This window comes from Sorex fumeus, unplaced genomic scaffold (assembly GCF_029834395.1).
Source record: "Sorex fumeus unplaced genomic scaffold, SorFum_2.1 ptg000021l, whole genome shotgun sequence".
Lineage (NCBI taxonomy): Eukaryota > Metazoa > Chordata > Mammalia > Eulipotyphla > Soricidae > Sorex > Sorex fumeus.
This window is the reverse complement of record NW_026606078.1, coordinates 3,633,622-3,655,387: the sequence shown is the minus strand read 5'-3', so window position 1 is coordinate 3,655,387 and position 21,766 is coordinate 3,633,622. Positions and strand designations below refer to the sequence as shown.

At 42.5% G+C, this 21,766-nt stretch overlaps 1 protein-coding gene across 1 annotated transcript in view; it reads right to left on the bottom strand.

The window, feature by feature from the left end:
* The window catches only part of KCNK1 (potassium two pore domain channel subfamily K member 1), a 79,329-nt gene extending 60,698 nt beyond the window's left edge, over nt 1-18,631 (bottom strand). Inside the window, exon 1 of the mRNA XM_056113580.1 lies at nt 18,218-18,631. Within this exon, the coding sequence (XP_055969555.1) occupies nt 18,218-18,572 (355 nt within the window). The 5' untranslated portion in view covers nt 18,573-18,631. The remainder of the gene's footprint in view (nt 1-18,217) is intronic.
* Nucleotides 18,632-21,766: the final 3,135 nt, after the last annotated feature.

The window sequence follows — 21,766 nt, the reverse complement described above, 5'->3', positions numbered from 1 at the left end:
ACAAGATAAAGGAGTGAAATAACAGAACAAGTAGACACAGGAAAAACAATAAAAACCAGAGCACAAAATGAGTCCAGGAGACAAAAACAAGGGAATCAAGGAGATGACTCCTTTTTAGAGAGAGACAACTCCTCAGTGACAGGTCAGGTGATTACAGTGTAGTCAAAAGGAATTAAGTCTTTAGAATCCCACAGATTTGATGCCAATTAGGAAGCAGTGATGTCTCTATATAACAAAACCTAGCACAGTGCAACTATGAAGTTATCTCTGTCCTTAAGGCCAATGCATCATATATTGACTTTTATGAAATTTCTATGTCCTGGGTCATCAAAACAATCAAGTACCAGTAATTTCACATACTCCAACTATCCCATACTCATCTACTCCACAGCTGTCTTCCTCCTACCCAGAAGTATAATCCAATGAACAGCGTTATAAAACTATTTGTCCTGAAGAGCACCAGATTTCCCACGGGGTCACTGGCAAATGAAACTTACGTCTATAAGAGTTATAGTTATAGTTATGTAATAAAACATATAATTTATTTCAAATTGTCATTTATAATATTAATAGTATGTTCCTGATGCCATAAAATAGCACTGAAGCACTGTCGTGTCATCCCGTTGTTCATTGATTTGCTGGAGCGGGCACCAGTAACATCTCTATTGTGGACTTGGTGTTACTGTTTTTGGCATATCGAATACGGCACGGGAAGCTTGCCAGGCTCTGCTGTGCGTGATGGATACTCTCGGTAGCTTGCTGGGCTCTCTGAGAGGGACAGAAGAATCAACCCAGGTCAGCCGTGTGCAAGACAAATGCCCTACTCGCTGTGCTATTGCTCCAGTTTTGAGTAAAAGCCTACGAATACTTAAGAACAACATTTTATAAATAATTATGGGCTTTCACATTAAAGACTAACATCTATTCTTTCACCATTATTGGATATAAACTATTTTTAGGAGCCAGAAAGATAGTGTAGGGGTTAAGGCACTTGCCTTACATACAACTGACCCTAGCTCAATCTCTGGCACCAATTATGGACTCCCAAGTACCACCAGTAGTAATATAAGCTTAAAGATAATAGCACTGGGGCTGGAGCGATAGCACAGTGGGTAGGGCGTTTTCCTTGCATGCGGCCAACCTAGGTTCAATTTCCAGCATCCCATATGGTCCCCTGAGCACCGCCAGGAGTAATTCCTGAGTGCATGAGCCAGGAGTAACCCCTGTACATTGCCGGGTGTGACCCAAAAAGCAAAAAAAAATTTTTTTAATTAAAAAATAAAGATAGTAGCACTGTCCTCCCATTGTGCATCGATTTGCTCAAGTGGGAACCAGTAACGTCTTCATTGTGAGACTTGTTGTTATTGTGTTTGGCATATCAAATAAGTCATGGGTAGCTTGCCAGGCTTTGCCATGTGGGCAAGATACTCTCGGTAGCTTGCCGGGCTCTCTGAAAGGAGAGGAGGAATCAAACCCAGGTCAGCTGGGTCAGCCGCTTCCAAGGCAAATGTGCTATCGCTTCAGCCCTAAAGATAGTAACTATGGAATAATAGAGAGAGAAATGTATATTTCTAGAATTTGTTTCACACATCACTGCTTTATTAAATAGATGCATAAAAAAGCCTTTTCTTGATCATTCAAAAACATCAAGTATTATACTAACAAAAATGTCTTATTCGGGCATATAAAACTTTACTCCAAGAGTAAAGAGTTAAAAATTCTGATTCTAGAAAAAGCTCTTCCAAAAATGGTGCTGGAAAACTCAGATACCCTCATTGCAAAAGAATAAAATTGGATCATTATCCGATACTATAAATGAAGGTTAATTTAAAATGTATCAAAGTTTTAGACCCTACACCCAAAACTATAAAATGCACCGATGAGATCATGAGCAAAATACTCCATGATAATTGGTTTCAGTGTCTTTGGGATTTGACTCCACTGGAAAGGGATTATAACAAAATGTAAATCACAGCTTCTGCTGTCAATAAAACAAAAGATATCCTACTGAATGGAAGAAAATATTCACGTATCATTCATCTAACATAGGGATAATATCCAAGATATGCAGAGTATGCAAAGAAGAAAACAACAACAAAAAAGTACTCCATCAACATAGGGAAAATAGCTGAGCAGACTTTCTAACGAAGAAGATACACAGATGGCCAAAGTGCACATAAAATATTTATTAGCTTTATTATCAGAGAAATGCAAATATAAACAATGAGATAGTACTTCACACCTATGAGAATGGTCTGTATCAAAACAGAAAAAGAACAACAGCAGTTGAATCTTCCCAAGTGGAACTGATCTACAGGCTGAAAACTCTACGTCCTCTCAAAATGGGCATAGACAGGTTCCCTCCAATTCTCCCATCCTTCTCCCCATACTTAACACCACCCCCCACATACACACCAGAAAATGCTGTAGGTCCCCACACACATACTCAACATCCTCTCACAAAGAAAGAGTCCAACTCCACAACTAATCTCAAAAAGAGCATGATGCCATTGAGTCATCCTAGGCAGATTAGTCTGGGCTGACAGCTCTGGGACTTTTTTGGAATGAGAGACTCTCCTTTCTGCCTGAAAACAGCACAAACTGAACCCCATCAAGCCACCAAACAATCCCAGCTCCACACTCCTGGAGCACATAACACCTCCAAATTTCATAGTACTATCAGCCTCGTAGGACCATAATAAATTTGAAGGGAAAATTGCATAGAAGACCAAGCTCAATGAGCGAAACAATAGAGAAGTTTCAACTAGCAGCAACCAGTCTGGTAAATGCTCAGATAAGGACTTTAGTAACAACATTGTGAGAGTTAACAATTATCACAAATGGACTTTTATTGATTTTCTTTTCTTTTTCTTTTTTTTTTTTTTTTTGCTTTTTTGGGTCACACCCAGCAATGCTCAGGGGTTGCTCCTGGCTCTTCACTCAGGAATTACTCCTAGCAGTGCTTGGGGGACTAAATGGGATGTTGGGAATTGAACCCAGATAGGCCGCATGCAAGGCAAACGCCCTACCCGCTGTGCTATTGCTCCAACCCCCGATTTATTTTTTTGATAATTACATTTTCCATTTTTGCTTTAACAAGAAATATTAAATAAATTTGTGTCTGTAAAGGGCAAAGAGGGCAGGCTAGGATGGTGGGTGGGAAACTGGGGACGCTGGTGGAGAGAGGGCACACTAATGGTGGGATTGGTGTTGGAACATTGCATGTCTGAAACTGTATTATGAACAACTTCATAAATCATGGTGTCAACTTTAAAAGAAAAAATAATTCTCAAGGGAAAAGGAGTTGTGAATAAAAAAATGAAGAAACCTTGGATTATACTTTCTGAGTTTGTGTAATTACTCTATGATGTTTGCACAATGATGAATTCACCCAGTGGCACAATTCTCAGGATGCACCCCTGAGGTTAAATGTCACACAATTATGTATATTTTCAAATGGAAAACAAGAGAATTTGTTCATTTTAAAAAGTGTGCTGAGACTCTACTGTCAAGAACTTTGTAATTCACAATGCCTAACTAAAAAATGTTCTGTTAAAAAAAAATAGTCAGAAACAAGTGCTGGCAAGGATGTGCAGACAAAGGAGCCCTCAAATACTACTGGCAAATATCTAATCGTGACAGCTTCTGTGAAAACAGTATGGAAACGTCTCAAAGAATTAAAAATAAGAATATCATATAACTCAGAAATTCTAATCTTAAATTTTAAGCCAAGTATTACACAAAACTAGTTCAAAGATACACACACACACACACACACACACACACACGCACATACATGCAGACAAACCTAGGTTCATTCCCCTATTATTTACAGTATCCAAGATTTTAAAACAATTCAATAACTCAATTCTGTGACCAAAAATGAGTGGATGAATAAGAGGGTAAACATGTGGCATATCAACAGAACAGAATTCTATTAGATATCTTGCCTTTTGCTACAAGGTGGATGAAACTTAAGTCAAAACAATGCCAAATGCTGAATGACTCTGTGATATATAAAGAAGCAAAGCAAGAGAAGAGAATGTTCAATGAAAACAAACCCTTGAATTTTGACCACAGAACTAAACTTACTAAGGGGGTGGAAGGCACTGGTTAAAAGGGTAGGGGATGAAAGAGTGTCCCTTTTTCCCCACATCCACGCCAGCACTGGTTGCTTTTGTTCTTTTGAATGTGTGCCAGTCTCTGTGGTGTAAGATGATATTTCATTGTTGTTTTGATTTGCATCTCCCTGATGGCTAGCAATGTGAAACATTCTTTCTTTTTCTTTTTTTTTAAATTCATTTTATTTTTTTAATTCTTATTTATTTATTTATTTTGCTTTTTGGGTCACACCTAGCAATGCACAGGGTTTACTCCTGACTCTGCACTCAGGAATTACTCCTGGTAGTGCTCAGGGGACCATATGGGATGCTGGGAATCGAATCCAGGTCAACAGCATGCAAGGCAAACGCCCTACCCGCTGTGCTATCACTCCAGCCCCGTGGAACATTTTTTTCATATGCCTTTTGGCCATTTGTATTTCTTTTTTGAGGAAACTTCCGTTCATTTCTTCTCCCCATTTTTTGATAGTGTTGGAGGTTTTTTTCTTGTACAATTTTACTCGTGTCTTGTATATCCTGGATATTAATCCTTTATCAGATGTGTATTGGGTAAATATTCTCTCCCATTCTGTGGGCTCTTTCTGTATTTTAATCACTGTTTTTTTTAAAGTGCAGAAGCTTCTTAGCTTGATGTAGTCCCATTTGTTTATGTTTGCTTCCACTTGCATGGTCAGTGTTGTTTCACCCTTAAATATGTTTTTCGCATCAATATCGTGGAGAGTTCTGCCTACATTTTCCTCTATGTACTTATGGATTGGGCTGGTGCGATAGCACAGTGGGTAGGACATCTGCCTTGCACGCAGCCAACATGGCCGACCCGAGTTTGATTCCTCTTCCCCTCTTGGAGAGCCCGGCAAACTACTGAGAGTATCTTGCCCACACAGCAAATCCCGAGTTTGATTCCTCTTCCCCTCTTGGAGAGCCCGGCAAACTACTGAGAGTATCTTGCCCACACAGCAAGCATGGCATATCTAATATCTGATGTATTAGATATGCCAAACACATATGCCAAACACACAAGTCTCACAGTGTTACTGGGCCCGCTGGAGCAAATCAATGAACAACGAGAGGACAGTGACAGTGACCTTATGGATTCATGTATGATACTGAGGTCTTTAATCCACTTTGATCTGACTTTTGTGCCTGGCATTAGACAGAGGTCAGAGTTCATTTTTTTGCAGGTAGCTATCCAGTATTTCCAGCACCACTTGTTGAAGAGGCTTTCCTTGTTTCACTTCACTTTTCTTGCTCCTCTGTCAAAGATTAAGTGGTCATATATTTGGGGGTCTGTGACAGAATATTTAACTCTGTTCCATTGGTCTGGAGGTCTGCTTCTACCCCACTACATGCTGTCTTAATTACTACTGCTTTATAGTACAGTTTGAAGTTGGGGAGGGTGATGCTACCCATCTCTTTTTCCCAAGGATTATTTTAGCTATTCGTGGAGGTTTATTGTTCCATATGAATTTCAGGAGTGTTTTGTCTATTTCTTTTAAAAATGTCGTGGGTATCATCATAGGGACCACAATGAATTTGTATAGTGCTTTCCAGCCTTTCTGGAAAACAATATGGACAGTCCTTCAAAAACTAGAAATTGAGCTTCCGTATGACCCACAATACTACTTCTGGGAATATATCCCGAGGATGCAAAAAAGCACAGTAGAAATGACATCTGTACCTATATGTTCATTGTAGCACTGTTCACAATAGCCAAAATCTGGAAACAACCCAAGTGCTCTAGAACAGATGACTGGTCAAAGAAACTTTGGTACATCTACCCAATGGAATACTATGCAGTGGTCAGGAGAGATGAAGTCATGAACTTTGCTTATAAATGGATAGACATGGAGAGTATCATGCTAAGTGAAATGAGTCAGAACAAGAGGGACAGACATAGAAGGACTGCACTCATTTGTGAAGTATAAAACAACGTAACATGAGGCTGACACCTAAGGATAGTATATACACAGGACAGATAGATTGCTCCATAGCTGGAAGTCTGTCTCATGAGCAAAGGGGAGAAGGCAGCTGGAATAGAGAAGGGATCACTAAGAAAAAGATGGCTGGAGAAATTGGTCGGGATGGGAGATGTGTACAGAAAGTAGATAAAGGACCAAACATGATAACCTCTCAGGATCTGTATTGCAAACCATAATGCCCAAAAGTAGAGAGAGATTATGGGGAATCATGTCTGTCATGGAAGCAGGGGAGGGTGGGAAAGAGGGGGTATACCGGGGATATTGGTGGTGGGGAATGTGCGCTGGTAGAGGGATGGGTGTTTGATCATTGTGTGATTGTAACCCAAACATGAAAGCCTGTAACTATCTCACAGTGAGTCAATGAAATTAACAAAAAAAGGGTAGAGAATAACCAGTGGACAGAGGTGAAGGCATATTGGCAATCTGGTGGTGGGTATGGGGCAGTAACATTGTTTTGTTAACACATGTAAATTTTTGAGAGGGTTCTGGGCCATACCTGGCAATACTCAGGAGTTACTCCTGACTCTATACCAGGAAAACTCCTGGCAGTGCTTGCTCAGGGGACTGCTGAGGATCAAACCCAGGTCAGCCATGTGCAATGCTGTACTTTCTCTCTGGCCCCATAACATATAAATATTGTCATTTAAAAACCAATAGTACCTCAATAAGAAAGAGGGGAAAATCTGTACCTCATGCTTCTGTTATTTGTTTCATTTATGAACAACAACAAAATAACTGATTACTTTCTGTACTAGTTTGCTAGAAACTACCCATGGCTTATTCGATATGCCAAAAACAGTAACAACAAGTCTCACAATTTCTTGTGAGATGTTACTGGTGCCCACTCGAGCTAATCAATGAACAATGGGAGGACAGTGCTACAGTGCTACACAGTGCTGCTAGTTTTCTAAAGCTGCCTCAACAATGTACCCAAGACTAGATGAATTAAAAAGCAAAAATTAATTTTATTATCATTTATTACTGACATAACATGGCTTACATTAGTGTATGTTATGACACCTCAAGTACCACCAAACTATCATTACCCTCCGCCATTATCTCTAGGTCCTTTCCTGCTGCTGGCAAACTCAGTTCTGTTGGCAGAAGCCTAGGACTTACTCAAATGGCCATTGTCTATTCAAAATTCTTATTTCTTTATACATGAACGATGTCATCTGGTATGTGTCTTTCTTGTCTGGCTTATTTTGCTTACATTAAACCCACTACACCTATTCATGCTGTTGTAAAATGCAAGATTTGACTCTTTATTAAAGCTGAGTAGTATTCCATTGGGTAAACCATATTTAAATTATCCACTCATCTGTCATTAGGAACTTGCGTTGTTTCCAGATATTGGTTATTGTTAAATAACAATGAACATAGGCATATTTCTATTTTTTTAAATAAGTGTATTTGTGTTCTAGAGACATATACCAAGAAGTAGCATTACTGGATCACATGGATGTTCTGTTATATATTTTTTACAAGTCTCCATACCATTTTCCATAGAGGTTGAGTAAGATAACAATCCCACTATTAGTGAAATGGGGGTTCCTTTTAGAAATCAATTTTTTCACTTAATCACTTAACTTCCCGTTAGTCAACGATTTGCTCGAGCGGGCGCCAGTAACGTCTCCATTTGTCCCTGTCGTGTGCTAGTGTAGCCCAATGGCATCTGTTCGCTCTGGGAACATGAAGAGCCTCAAACTGATCGTTCATGATATTCCCGAAGAAGTCTGACCATCTGGTAGGTGGGCGGCCACGCGGTCTTTTGACATCCCGTGGAATCCAGTCAGTAACAGCTCTAGTCCAGCGGTCATCTTTAAATCTCATTACGTGACCAGCCCATCTGATTTTTGACACCTTGGCAAATGAGACAGCGTCCCTGATTATTGATCGTCGACGGATGTCGGAACTCCGGATTTTTTCTCTCATTTGAGTGAAACGTGATATTCCAAGCATAGCTCTTTCTATTCTTCTTTGGGAGACCTGAATAGCGTTCTCATCCTGTTTGCTTAGGGCCCAGGTCTCTAAGGCATATGTTAATGCAGGAAGAACAGTGGAATCAAAGAGATGTGCCCGGAGCCGGAGATTCTTCGTCCTCTTAGCTATTTCCTCAACGTTCTTGAAGGCGGTCCAAGTTGCTCTCTTCCTCCTGCGTAGCTCTGGTGCCAGGTCATTTGTCATGTTGACTTCTCGACCTAGGTACACATAGCTGTTGCATTCGGAGATGGTCGTTCCATTGAGAGCGAATGGGGCATCAGAAACGAGGCTGTTTCTCATAAGCATTGTCTTCGTAAGATTCAGCAGTAGTCCTAACTTTCCACACTCACGGTCAAAGTCGGCCAGCATTTGTGCCACTTGGCTGATGTTTGGTGTTATTAAAACAATGTCATCAGCAAAGCGGAGGTGGTGTAATTGCCGACCATCTAACTTCACTCCCATTCCTTCCCATTCCAGTCGTCGCATGATGTTCTCGAGGGTGGCACTGAAGAGTTTCGGTGAAATGGTATCACCCTGCCGAACCCCTCTCTTGACATCATCGATCACTTCTTTGTAGAATGGTGAGATCCTGGTAGTGAATCCGCAATACAGCTCATGGAGGATCTTGATGTATTGGGCTTGAATGCCCTGATTGGCTAGGGCTTCAATGACCGCTTCCGTCTCAACAGAATCAAAGGCCTTCTTTAAATCAATGAACGTTAAACAGAGCGGCATCTTGAACTCCCGAGAAACCTCAATGAGTTTGGTTATTGTGTGGATATGGTCGATGGTGCTGAATCCTTTGCGGAACCTGGCTTGCTCGCATGGTTGTCCTTCATCTAGTGTTCTGCCAATCCTATTTAGGATGACTCAAGTGAACAACTTGTAGATGACAGACAATAGGCAGATCGGGCGATAGTTGCCAAGGTAATGGATGTCTCCCTTCTTGAACAGTAGTACGGTCCTGCTGGTTTTCCATTGGGACAGAACCTTGCATTCAGACAGGTAGTGAGTGAAGAGCCGAGCCAGTGTATTGATGAGTACTGATGGCAGGTTCTTCAGGTGTTCAGGTCTGACCTTGTCTGGGCTGGGTGCTGTTTGTTTCTTTACCGACGAAATGGCGTGTCGGATTTCCGAAGGGAGAACGTTGGGAACGACATATCCATCCTGTGGAATTTGGTATGTCGGCAAGTGGACATGGCTATCGAAGAGATTTGAGTAGAAGTCATGGATAATCTTTTCCATTGCCGTTCCGGAGGATGTGATGGATCAATCAGGACGTCAGAGGGCAGTCATCTTGGTCTTGTAGTTGGCGAAGGACAGGTGGGCGTAACGAATACTTTTCCCAGCTTCTGCCGCATCTACCAGTACTTCTGCTCTTCTCTCTTTGAGGTCGTCCTTGATCGCATCTCTGCACTGCTTTGCGAGCTCAGACGTTAGCTTGTGGTTGCCTGAGGCATGCGCCAAACCACACTGGCGAATTAGCTCAAGAGTTTTCGAAGACAGGCGTTTTTTTGTGGCTATCTCTCTCTTGGCGTTCCTCGCACATTCAAGGAGTTGCTGAACCAGTTGATCGTATTCCTCGTCAATGTTGTCAACAGTGGCATCTTCCCATGTTGCCGCAATAGTGCCAAAGAGTTCCCAGTTGGTGGTCGTTCTGGGAGTTCTCTTTTTGAACTTTGCAGCCCTTTCTCCCCGCTCTGTGAAGTAGAATTTTGCACGAAGGAGATAGTGGTCCAATCCCATTCGAAATTTTGGGACAACAGTGACATCGGTCAGGCAAAACCGTCAATTGAATATGATGTGGTCTATTTCGTTGTGGAATCATCCACCGGGAGACTCCCATGTCCAACGTTTAGATTCTGCCTTCTGGAACTGTGAGTTACCATGGATGGTCTTGGTCGACATGATGAACTCAGACAGTCTCTCACCCTGTTCGTTCCATTCTAGGCCATGGGTCCCGATGTGAAGTTCTTCAGCTGATCTTCTTGGTCCTATCTTGGCATTAAAATCACCCACGATGATCTTGTAGAAGGTGTGGTCTTCTTTTTAGAACTTCTCCAGCTCCATGTAGAACTTCTCGATTTCTCTTTCATCATAATGAGATGTTGGTGCGTAGACAATGAAGATAGAAGCTGCCGGCAGTGAGCCACATCTATTCAAATGTAAACGTCCGATTCAGGTTGTTAGGCATTCGAATGAATCAATGCTCTTGGCCAAGTTTGTGTTGACAAGGACACTGACACCTCCCACACCTCTTTTATCGCATGTTCCGAGGAACAGTTCTTCTCCAGTGTCGAAAACAGCATGGTGAGATTCGTGCCTTCTTGTCTCGGTCAGACCAATGATGTCGTACTTGATTATTCTCGCTTGTACCATCAGGTCCTCGATGGATGTATCTGATGCTAGCATACGTGCATTGAAAGTACAGACGATCATTTTTGTCTTCCTTCGTTGTGGCAGCCTAGTTCGGCCTTGAGATTTTGTTGGCCTCTCCTTTCTCATCCTTCTCAGTGCTGCCATGTCGGTGAAGCCTTCAGGGTCAGGTGAATGAGACCAGTTGTAGTTACTGGTTTTGGCATATCGAATACACAATGGATAGCTTGTCAGGCTCTTCCGTGTGGGCGGAATACTCTCGGCAGCTTGCCAGTCTTTCCGAGAGGGGTAGAGGCTTTTGGGGCGACCTCTAATCACCCTTGTAGGTGTTACCATATTTGAACCCTATCAAATATGGTACGACAATTCCGGAAGATGGGTATTTAGTGTCTTATGATGTGTCCGGAAAGCGTCCTGGAGTGTGGCGACGGCTGGGTAGTGGAGGTAGTGTCCAAGCATATGCTTGTCTCAATTTTTTCATAGTCTGTAAACTGTCCACGTAAGATCCAGGTGTCAGTAGGTTAGGTTTCTTCAGATGTTGCAGATGAAAACTATTTCTTCACGTACTTTCTTAACCCTCTTTTTAAAAGAACAATCACCAAATATGGGGCTGGAGCGATAGCACAGTGGTATGGCATTTGCCTTACAAGCAGCCAACATGGCTGACCTGAGTTCGATTCCTCCACCCTTCTCGGAGAGCCCGGCAAGCTACCGAGAGTATCTTGCCCGCACGGCAGAGCCTGGCAAGCTACCCATGATGTATTTGATATGCCAAACACAGTAACAACAAGTCTCATAATGAAGATGTTACTGGACCCACTCGAAAAAATCAATGAACAACAGGAGTACCGTGACCATGACCACCAAATATAGTCACAGGTTTCAACATATGAATTTTGGAAAAACACGAAACAGTCCATAAAACTTTCTACAACTATGTGAAAGATCAAAGTTGAAATCAAATATATCTGGATTCAAATCAAGGCCATACCATGTCCAGCTTTATGACATGGTTGCGGTTGAGAAGTTCACTGTTTTAACTGTAGGTTGAGCTTCTGTAAGTAAGGATAGTACGCTGACACATCATTCATTTCTAATACAAGAAAGATCACACATGCAAACACTAAATGCCACATGGACTCTATAGTTCTTTTAGTATTTTACTCTTAGTACTTTATAGGTCAGTTGGTTTGGCAGTGCCAGAAATAAAACCCAGATTATCACACATGCAAGGAAAATTTTTTATAGCTGAGCTACATCTGTCTTTCTGAGCATTTCCACTTGTATTTACTTGTATATGTGTTTAAGTTTCACTTCTGTTTACCTTTCTTTCTATCATCTGTTATAAGAATTAAACCCAGATCATTAGATTTGTTAGAATTAAAGGTAAAGTCTCAAAACAGACTAAAGGTTCTTTGATGAATAACAAGCAGATTGTTAAGTTCAGAACTTTCTTTTGGCTGACAGATGTTTGCTTTCTGTGAAAAAAAAATCTTTACTCATTGTCAGTTCTGTTGCATATAATATAGTTTTTGCTACACATTTTAGATAAAATTATATTAGTGTGAATTGTAGCTTATTCAATCTTCTTTTTAAGGTAAGGTCTAGAGATGACATGGTCTAGTAGCTCACATGGTAGAATGTATGTTTTGCATACCAGAAGTCCTGAGCTTAGTTAGAACTGTGTGGTCCCTGCAGCACTGCAAGGAAAGGGCCTCACAAGAAACATAATGATCATAATGACTTATTAAAAGGAAATTTCATAAATTTAACCTGAAATTAGTGACATTCTATATGACTTGTTTGCAAATTGATAGTGTTATAGTGCGCTTTTTAGTGGTACTGGAAATCAAACTAAGTCTGTCTCTCCTCTCTCTTTCTCTCTCTCTCTCTCTCTCTCTCTCTCTCTCCTGTCTTCTGCTTCTACCACTATTATCTCTCTCCCTCCCCTTTAATTTTCTCTTTACATATTCAAGGAATATGATGTATAGGTGATTATATAATGTAAAAAAAATTGGGGGGCTGGAGAGATAGTATAATGAATAGGGCACTTGCCTTGCATGCAACCAACCCAGAATAGATCCCTGGCATCTTATATAGCTGCCTGAGTAGTGCTGGGAGTAATTCCTTAGCAATTCTTTTATGTTCCACTTTAAAAGCATAACAAAAAGTCAGAGTGGCTAAATTGTCTTAAAAGAATGTTTTCTGAAAGGAGATAAATCACTTGGAACTCTGTGAGAGCTCCTTCCAAGGATCATTCTAACATAGGAATTAGCAAACGCTTTCTGCAAAATGCCAGCTACAGTATTTTTGGTTTTGTGGCCATATGGTTTCTGTCACAACCACTCAACTCTGCCATTGTAGCTGGAAAGCAGTCACAAATGACAGAAACAAATGGGTTTGTCTGTGCACAAACCAACTTTGTGCTTTTATGACACTTTCGTGGATACTGAAAATAGATTTTCATAAAAGTTAATGTGTCAAAAATATTCTTTTCTTATTCTGTCATTTTTAAATATAAAAAGCATTCTTGGCTAGAGAAAGGAAATTCTTAGCTTCACAAAATCAGGTAATGAGTCAAATTTGGTCCAAGAGCTAATTTATGTACCCCATTCTATTCTAAAGGTTCAACAAATAGTAACTATAGATAATAATACATTTCTCCTCTTAAAAACAATGTCACCAATCTCTGTTACCCTTGACCATCCTGTTACCTTGAAAATTACCAATACTATAGTAATTTTCTACCTGCTTTAATCAAAGCCCACTCAGTGATGCTGGGGCTGGGTGGTGGGGACAGGGAATGTGTGCAGTACTAACTAAGGATTAAACTCAGGGTCTCCAACACACTAGGCAAGTGAACTACTTGAACTATCTCATAATCCTTCTGAGCATTATAAATAAAGCTTTCAATAGTTCTTTTCTTAAAAATGGATCAAGCTGTATCCTGATAAAAGGCATCTTTCTTACAAATGACAGACACGGCTGAGGCAGCAGTAAACCCCATACTTAGAAAGCAGCCAAAGGTGGCTTTATATTCATATGCATACAAAACCTATATTTATTTTAGGGCCAGAAAGACAGTACAGAGGGTAGTGCACTTGCCTTGTATGCAGCAAATCCTAGAACCCCATATTGTTTCCCAAGTCCCTCCAGGAGTCATACCTGAACACAGAACCATGAGTAAGCCCTAAAGACAAAACAACAAATAAAATAACAACAAGAAAATCTATTTATTTTAACCAAAAATCCATCATCATGATACAGCTTTTCTTAGAGCAATGAATAAAAACAACAAACTTACAGTAAATTGTTCTTAACTTTGAATGAGATTGCTCCAAATTTCATATGGTTACTAAAGGTATCTTTAATAAAAATTATTTTGGGAGGCTGGAAAGATGTGGTACTTGCCTTGTACATAGCCAACCTGGTTTGATCCCTGATATCTTATATGGTTGCATGAGTATCTCCAGGAGTAATTCTTTAGTACAAAGCCAGAAGTAAATCCTGAACACCACCAGGTGTGGCCCCCAAAACAATAAATAAATAAATAAAAATTAATTTTTACTCCTACTCAATGTCATCTAGACATTATTTTCTTAATCCTTGAAAAACAATTTTAGACATATCATTAAAAAAGAAACAAAAAAGTAAAAAAGAAATAGCAAGACACAAATGAAATTCTTTCATTTGCTTGCCAGGTCAAAATTTAATGTCTAATCTAACTGTAGTTTCAACCGCTCCCAAGATTGTTATTTTAAAGTAGTCAACATGGAGTTTCTCTGGTTAGCACTAATAAGGTGATTTTCACACTTCCCCAGCCTGACTTCTCCTAAGGAAAGGTACTTGGTCAAAAAGTACTTAGTTAATAACCTTGGCTATCCTCCTTCACATTACTAAAGACTTTCTATTTAGCAAAAATTCTTGCAGGGTCGTTTTAGTTATTAAAAGCAGTGATTTAAAAGCATGGATTGTTTTTGTTGTTATTTTTGGTTTGGGGGCCACACCCAGAAATGCTCAGGGGTTACTCCTGGCTCTGTACTCAGGAATAACCCCTGGAAGGCTCAGGAAACCAAATGAAATGTTAAGAATTAAAAACAGTTGGTCTCCTGTAAGGCCAGCACCCTACCCACTGTACTATCTGTCTGGCCCCAAAGCATGAATTGTTTATCAAAGCCAATTAGTCTCTAATTTTTATTAGGATACATTTTATTTTAATAGTGGAAAATTCCTCGTTTTATTATAGCTCCTTTATCTTACTTTTATGTTGCTGTGGTTTTAGGGTCTTACCAGCTGTACTTTAGGGGAGGTGGGCTTCATTGTGGTTGAGGGGGGGGGCACGATGTGCCAGGAATAGAACCTGAACTTCTGGCATGCAAAGTATATGTACTAACCCTTTGATTTATCTCCCGAGCATATGTGTCTCAGTTTTATACAGCCTTTTACTCTATAAAAGTGCGCTGTCCTTTTTTTCCCCATTCTTTTGATTCCTATGTAGATGTTGTCATGTTATTCAGAGTCATCTTTCATCTAGTTCATACTTAAGACTGGCTGGAGCGAGAGCACAGCAGGTAAGGCATTTGCCTTGCAAACAGTGGACCTGGCTGACTGGAATTCGATTCCTCCACCCCTCTCGGAGAGCCCAGAAAGCTACCGAGAGTATCTCGCCCGCTCAGCAAAGCCTGGCAAGCTACCCGTGACGTATTCGATATGCCAAACACAGTAACAGTAAGTCTCACAATGGAGACGTTACTGGGCTTGCTCAAGCAAATTGATGAACAGTGGGAGGACAGTGCTACAGTGCTACAATGCTATACTTAACAGAATAAAGAAAACAATGCTGAATTACCACCTAAAATTTCTTCCAAAGGGATGGTGAAAACTTTACTCACTGCCTTCCAGAAAGGCTGTGCTGTCCGATATCAGTACAACTACATTCCTGCACGACAAGGACTCCTAATAACAGCACATTTGTGACGTTAAGCTATTCATCATTGAAAACAGGCATGGCAGGCGGAGCTATAGTCCAGTGGGGTGGGCATTTGCTTTGCACCCACCTGACCCGGGTTTGATTCTTGGCATCCCAGGAGTAATTCCAGCATGCAGGCAGACAAGAGTAACCCCTGAGCATCATCGGGCGTGAACCAAAAAGCTAAAAAAAAAAAAAGAGGCATGAAGGCTGCCTCACAATTATCTGAGTGATTTACCATCAAAAGTGGTAAGAGTCTAGGGTGCCAGAGAGATAGTACAGTAGTTAAGGCACTTGCTTTGCACGTGGTTGTCCAGGGCTCAATCGCTGGCACTCCATATGATCCTTCAAGAACTTCCAGGAATGATTCCTGAATTCAGAGACAGGAATAAACCTCGTGCATAGCCAGGTATGGCCCCAAAACAAACAAACAAAAAGTGGCAAGAGTTTTTGGTTTGCTTTTTGTTTCAATTCTACATGTATAACATCTAGCTAAAAGAAAAGCTTAAACCACAGTTCAATTGCCTTGCCTGGTACTTCCCCAGAAAATACTGTTCTAGTAATAAAAATACACTGTTTTTGACCCTAAATTGTCGGATCCTCGGCCACAAAGATCAGTGTTTCGATATAGGGAACATCAAATGTGTCAGACAGTAAGTCAGTACAAAACTAAAGAGTGTTTTGGATTTAGAATAGAATTCTAAGGCCCATTCAAACTCTTTTTGAACTAATAAATTCAATTGTGATCCATCAATGTTAATTCACTGGTTTGCTAATTTTATAAACCAAGGGCACCTTTTCATCTAGTTTATCCTTAAATGCCCCTTGCACTGATTTCCTAAATGAACTCTTGTTTTGAATGAATACAGACTTTTTTAGGAACTACAATGCAATCTGAATAACAATAATAAGACTCATTACTGTTACAAAAAGTGCAATTTTTCCTAATGTGAAAAAAGAGGAGTAGGAATCTGAGAAATAACTGTCAGATGCAAACTAATGCTTTTCACATTAGGCGTATTTGATGCCCACATTGTATATGAATTACATCATAAATTTAAAAAATCCCACCCAGGAAAAACAAACATAATCTTGTTACTTATTCCTGCTCTCCTTTAAAATACCATTACATGGAAAATGCTAAAAATTATCATTCTTCACATTTTTTCCAGGTCTGTGGTTGGGTCATAGACTTTCTGTAGCCTTTTCTGCAAAGAATGATCTCAATTTAATACAAACATACTTAAGGAAAAAAAGACATGAAAACTTATAAATGATCCAAGGAAAAGAGAGGTAAAGACAATAGAAAAAGTACTTGACAAATTCACAGTAAATATTGGTAAAGATGAAAAGAAAGATAACATGTCTCAGGGCTACCTTCCATATAATTAAAAATATATATTTACTATATATACTTTACCTTTACTATATATATATATATATTAAAAGTTAGAATTACTCTTGTTTATTTCAGAGTAAACCCATCATTCAGTAATTCACTCCAGACTTCTTGGTCATTGTTTTACAAGATCTACACAGTGCATTACTCTTCATTACCAAATAACTACCAAAACAATCAACCGATTTAGTCCCAGGGGATTACAACCCTAGGCGGTGGGAGGGGGAAAAGGGGGAAAGAGTTGGAGTCACACAGAGTTGATTCATCAGTGAAAGGATTTGAGAGAGTGTAAATGGACAGGGGTACAAAGCGTTTCTGGGAGAGAAATCAGGAGACCTAGATTCCAGGACTACACAGGTAACTTGAATGTCGGTGACCTTGTGACAGCCAAAATATTTGACTTGGAGATCTGATGTCACGGATTAGAAGACAGTACTACACTGAACTGCCTTTGGGATACTTTGCGGAGTCAAGAAACCAATTTGCAAATATCTCCCCCGAGGTTTATGATCCTTTCCTGGACAGGGCAGGATAAAGTCAGCCTTCAGTCATTTAGTCTAGCCCAGAGACTGTACCCTGGGGCTCGGCCCGGCCTCCTCCGCACCAAGCTCCTCCGACCGCCAGCGTCCGGCTGCAGGAGCGGTGCGGGGAAGTGGCTCTGTGAAGTTAAGGGTGGCCGAGGAGACCTAAAGTTGCAGAGACTGCTGAATCAGGGTGCCCCCATTTTGCCAGAACACGGGCAATCGGATGCTCCTTCCCTCACCCCTCCTCCTCCTCCTCCTCTGAAAGGAAACCGGATCGGCCTGTCCGCTAAGAGGTCACCGGCAAGGAGCAGAGTGATGTCACCTTAATAACGTCCTCGAGAGCGAAAGCAGCCAAAATGTCCGTGGATTATCCAAAGACGAGACAGTCCGGAAGGTGACCCTTGACTGTCCTTAGATCCTGCAGCCTGGGCCCTGCGGGATGGGTCGGGAGGACGCCGGGCGCTCTCGGTTGCACCGGCTACTTTCCGTGTCCTCCCCGGGTCGCGGAGCGCAGGGTCCGCAGGTGAAGCGGTTGGTTGGCCATAAGGGTATCGCTTCAGAAAGAACGTGGTCCGAAGAGTCCCCGAGACAACCCCCGAGTAAACGCTTTCGGGATCACTTGTCAAGAGTTAAGAGACAGCACTACCCAAGTCACGTTCCGAAGCCACTCGCCGGCTTCCGGCTCCGCGAGTGGCCGCGTCCGCTCCCGGGCCCCAAGTGGTCAGGTCTGGTGGGGTGGTTTGGGGACAGCGCGGTAGGACGCCCCGGGCTCGGGGTTAAGGTTTGGGGCGGGGGTGGGGGGCGGGGCGGGGCGGATGGCATCCTAGGAGCAAAGTTAGCGAGGAGCGGCGGGGGCCCCTTCCTACCTGTCGTGGAGAGCACGGTACTGGCGAAGAAGAGCGCGGAGGTGAAGTCCCAGTTCCAGTTGCCCGAAGCGTTGCTGAGCACCGACACGCCGTAGTTGCTGGCCTCCAGCACCCGGCCCAGGAACTGCTCGAGCTGCTGCTCCGACAGGCACTCGTGCTCCTCCAGGAAGCGCCGCTTCAGCTTGCGCAGCTCCTGGCGCAGCAGGTCCTCGTAGGGCAGCTCCACCGAGGAGAAGACCACGGCGCCGAAGACCAGGTAGAGCAGGTAGCCGAGCACCAGGAAACCGAAGCACCAGGCCGAGCGGTGCCGCTCCACCAGGCGCACGCACGAGCTGCCGGCCAGGGACTGCAGCATCTTCCCCCCCGCTGCCGCCGCCGCCGCCGCCACCTCCAGGGCCCACACGCCGCAGACTGGCCCCAGCGCGGCCCGCGGCCCCGCCGCCCTTTCGGGCCCGCCCCGCGCCCGCCCAGCTCCCACCCACTGCCCGCTGCCCGGCGCGCGCCCGCCCGCCCCGCTCCAAGGCACAGCCGGCTGCCCGCGATTGGCTCACTCCAGAGGGTTGTGTTGTTTTTTTTTTCTTTTCTTCTTTTCCTGTTTCCTTGATATATAAAAAGCCCAGATGATGTGGCGCTGACGTGTTTGCCAGCTCAGGTAACCCGAGAATCCACCGCTTCCGCGCGCTGCAAACTTGGCCTTGAAGACCGGACCTGCCCACTGCCCGGGAAGCCCACACCCTGCGCTTTGAACCTCTGGGTCGGGTGTGGGGGGTCACTGGCACTCAAACGCGGTTGGGGGTGAGGGGTTGTGCGTTTAAGGGGCTCTTCTAGGCTCTGTGCTTCCTCGGATTTACATTTGTTTTCCACCTATTTCTTCTTAATTCAAGCTACTGTGACAAAATGGAGAGCCTTGGGATACTTTCCTTCCTTCAAGTCTTGTTGGCCAAAGAATTGAGCAAGCTGGAACCTATGATGAGCGTTCCAAACTCTGGGTTTGAAGGCACCCGGGATTGTAGATGTCTCCTGCCCTCAGGTCCTCATCACTCACACTCTAATGTAGTAAAACACGAGGGATAGAAAGAAGTTACCAATATAACTAACTAAAGACACTGAGCTTTTCCAGGATTCGTTTCCTTTCAAGGTAACTGCAAATGTTGATGAGGATCAGCAAATACCTTACCGTGGATACACCCGTTTTGGAAAGTTAATTTGACAAAGCTATGAGAGTATTTATGTAGCATAGTGTCTCCATAAAGTACATACCATATAAGTAAGTCTATTGAAATGCAAGCACTCTTACCTGTGAATATATAGTCATGTGTGTAAATATTTGTATTTTGATTTGTAAAAAAGAGCTATCTCTGCACAATACACGGACTGCATGGAAATAAAATTATCACCTGAAGGTTTCTTTGGGTGATAGTGCAGTATTCAGTGTATTTTTTTAAGTATTCAGTATATTTTTGTTTTTCTAATCCTCTGCAGCAGACATATTATTACTTGAACAGGAAAATAGTAAAATACGAAATATAATTGTATAATCATTTAGTTCAGTACCTTGTGTGCTGCCACTTCTTTTTGAAAATATTGTACTTGGGGATTTATCTAGAAATTTTCATTGAAATCTCTAGCATACTCATCAGTGATTTTTTCACTTTCGGTAAATAACCTCATTTCCTACTCAGAAAGTCGAAACCATCTGCCTACTTTTCTGCATTTCAGAATCTCTTAACCAGTGACCTGTCTTTTTCTTTCTCTCAGGAAAATCACAGTTCCAGTTGCGCGAAGCGTTGCTTTTAAATCCTTTCTAGATGCCATCTCTAACCCACCACTCTCAGTCCCTCAGAAGACCTTCATGTCATTAATCAATCCCCTACCCTTCAGAACTGGATTCCTTCCTTCTCTGTTAGGTCCATTCTTTATCTCTAAGAAATCCACCCAAGTCTCCAGTGTCTCCACGCTCTTCTATGTAACCTGTTTCATAACTCTTGCCCCTCCTCCCCCATACTTATTGATCTTTGGCAGTTTATTTATTTTGGTTTGGGGCCATGTTGGATGGTGCTCAGGGCTTACTTCTGTACAGAGGGATCACTACCGGCAGTGCATGGGGGATCATATGCAATGCCAGAGATCAAACTGAAGACAGCCATGTGCAAGACAACTTTGTCAGTTCCTGTACTATTTCTCAGACCCATACGATCACGATCGGGAGATCACGACCATCCTGTTGTTCGTCGATTGCCTCGAGCAGGCCCCAGTAACGTCTCCTTCGTCCTAGCCCTGAGATTTTTTTTTAAAAAGTGCCATATTCAAGGCTCTTTCAGGGTTAGGAGAATGAGACCCATCATTGTTACTGGTGTTTGGCATATTGGGTACGCCACGGGGAGTTTGCTGGACTCTGCCGTGTGGGCAGGTTACCTTCGGTAGCCTGCCAGTTTGTCCAAAGTAAGAATGAGATAATAAGATGTCCAGGAACTGGGTTTTATAGTCTCTGAGTCTTGGCCATTGATGGGATTACACGGCACCAGGGGGCCATTGGTGGGTGTGACTCCTGCCTACTGGAATATGGAGAATCTGGGTGGAGGATGCTCAGCCCCGATATGAGCAGGCTTGGAGATCTCAGCCCCGGTACCCGCATTTGTTCCTCTGCTGGTACCTTCATGCGTGTGGAGAGTGGTCTCAGCATGGCGGTGGCTGGTTCTGGAGGTCTTCTGCTGCCGGAGCCCTGATCGGGGCAGGGAGGGAAACTCAACCTGCTCCCCTCCAAGGGGCCCCAGCGAGGACAGCCAGGCACGGGGGCAGGAGACTCACACATTGACATGCTTTTTTTTTTTTTTTGCTTTTTGGTCATACCCAGCAATACTCAGGAATTACTCCTGGTTGTCCTCTCAGGAATTACCCCTGGCAGTGCTCAGGGGACCATATGGGATGCCAGGGATCAAACCCAGGTCGACTGTACTCAAGACCAAAGTACTACCCACTGTACTATTGCTCCGGTCCTGACATGCGCTTGTTTTTTTGGAGGGACAGTAGACCTGGGCATTCCTGGCTCTGTGTACAGGGATTATTCCCATCAGTGCTTAGGGAGGATGTGGTTCAGGGATCAAACCTGGACTTATTTCATATAAAACATGTGCTCCACCCCTTTGAGCCATCTCTTCAGTCTGGCCTTTGACTGGTTCAAGGGCCAAAATGTTGCTGACTCTATTTACTCCTGAAGTCACTTTTTCCATCTTAGTTGTCCCAGACTTCTCCTTTTGCCTTTTCTCCTGTGTCAGTATTTTCCTATTCTTTTTTTCTCAGTGCCTCTGTTTAGGTATTTGGAACCACCTCTTCTCCATCACCAATTTGCTAGGGTATGGCATACATGCTATACTCATCCACAAAACCTATGATATCTGGAGGAGATGCATTTTTTTCCTGCTCCTATACCACATAACCCTTTGAATATAGTAGCTTGTTAGTTGCAGATTTTTTATTTTTTTTGTTTTTTAATTTTTATTAGTGAAACACCATGAGGTACAGTTGTAGACTTACAAAGTTTGTGCTTGG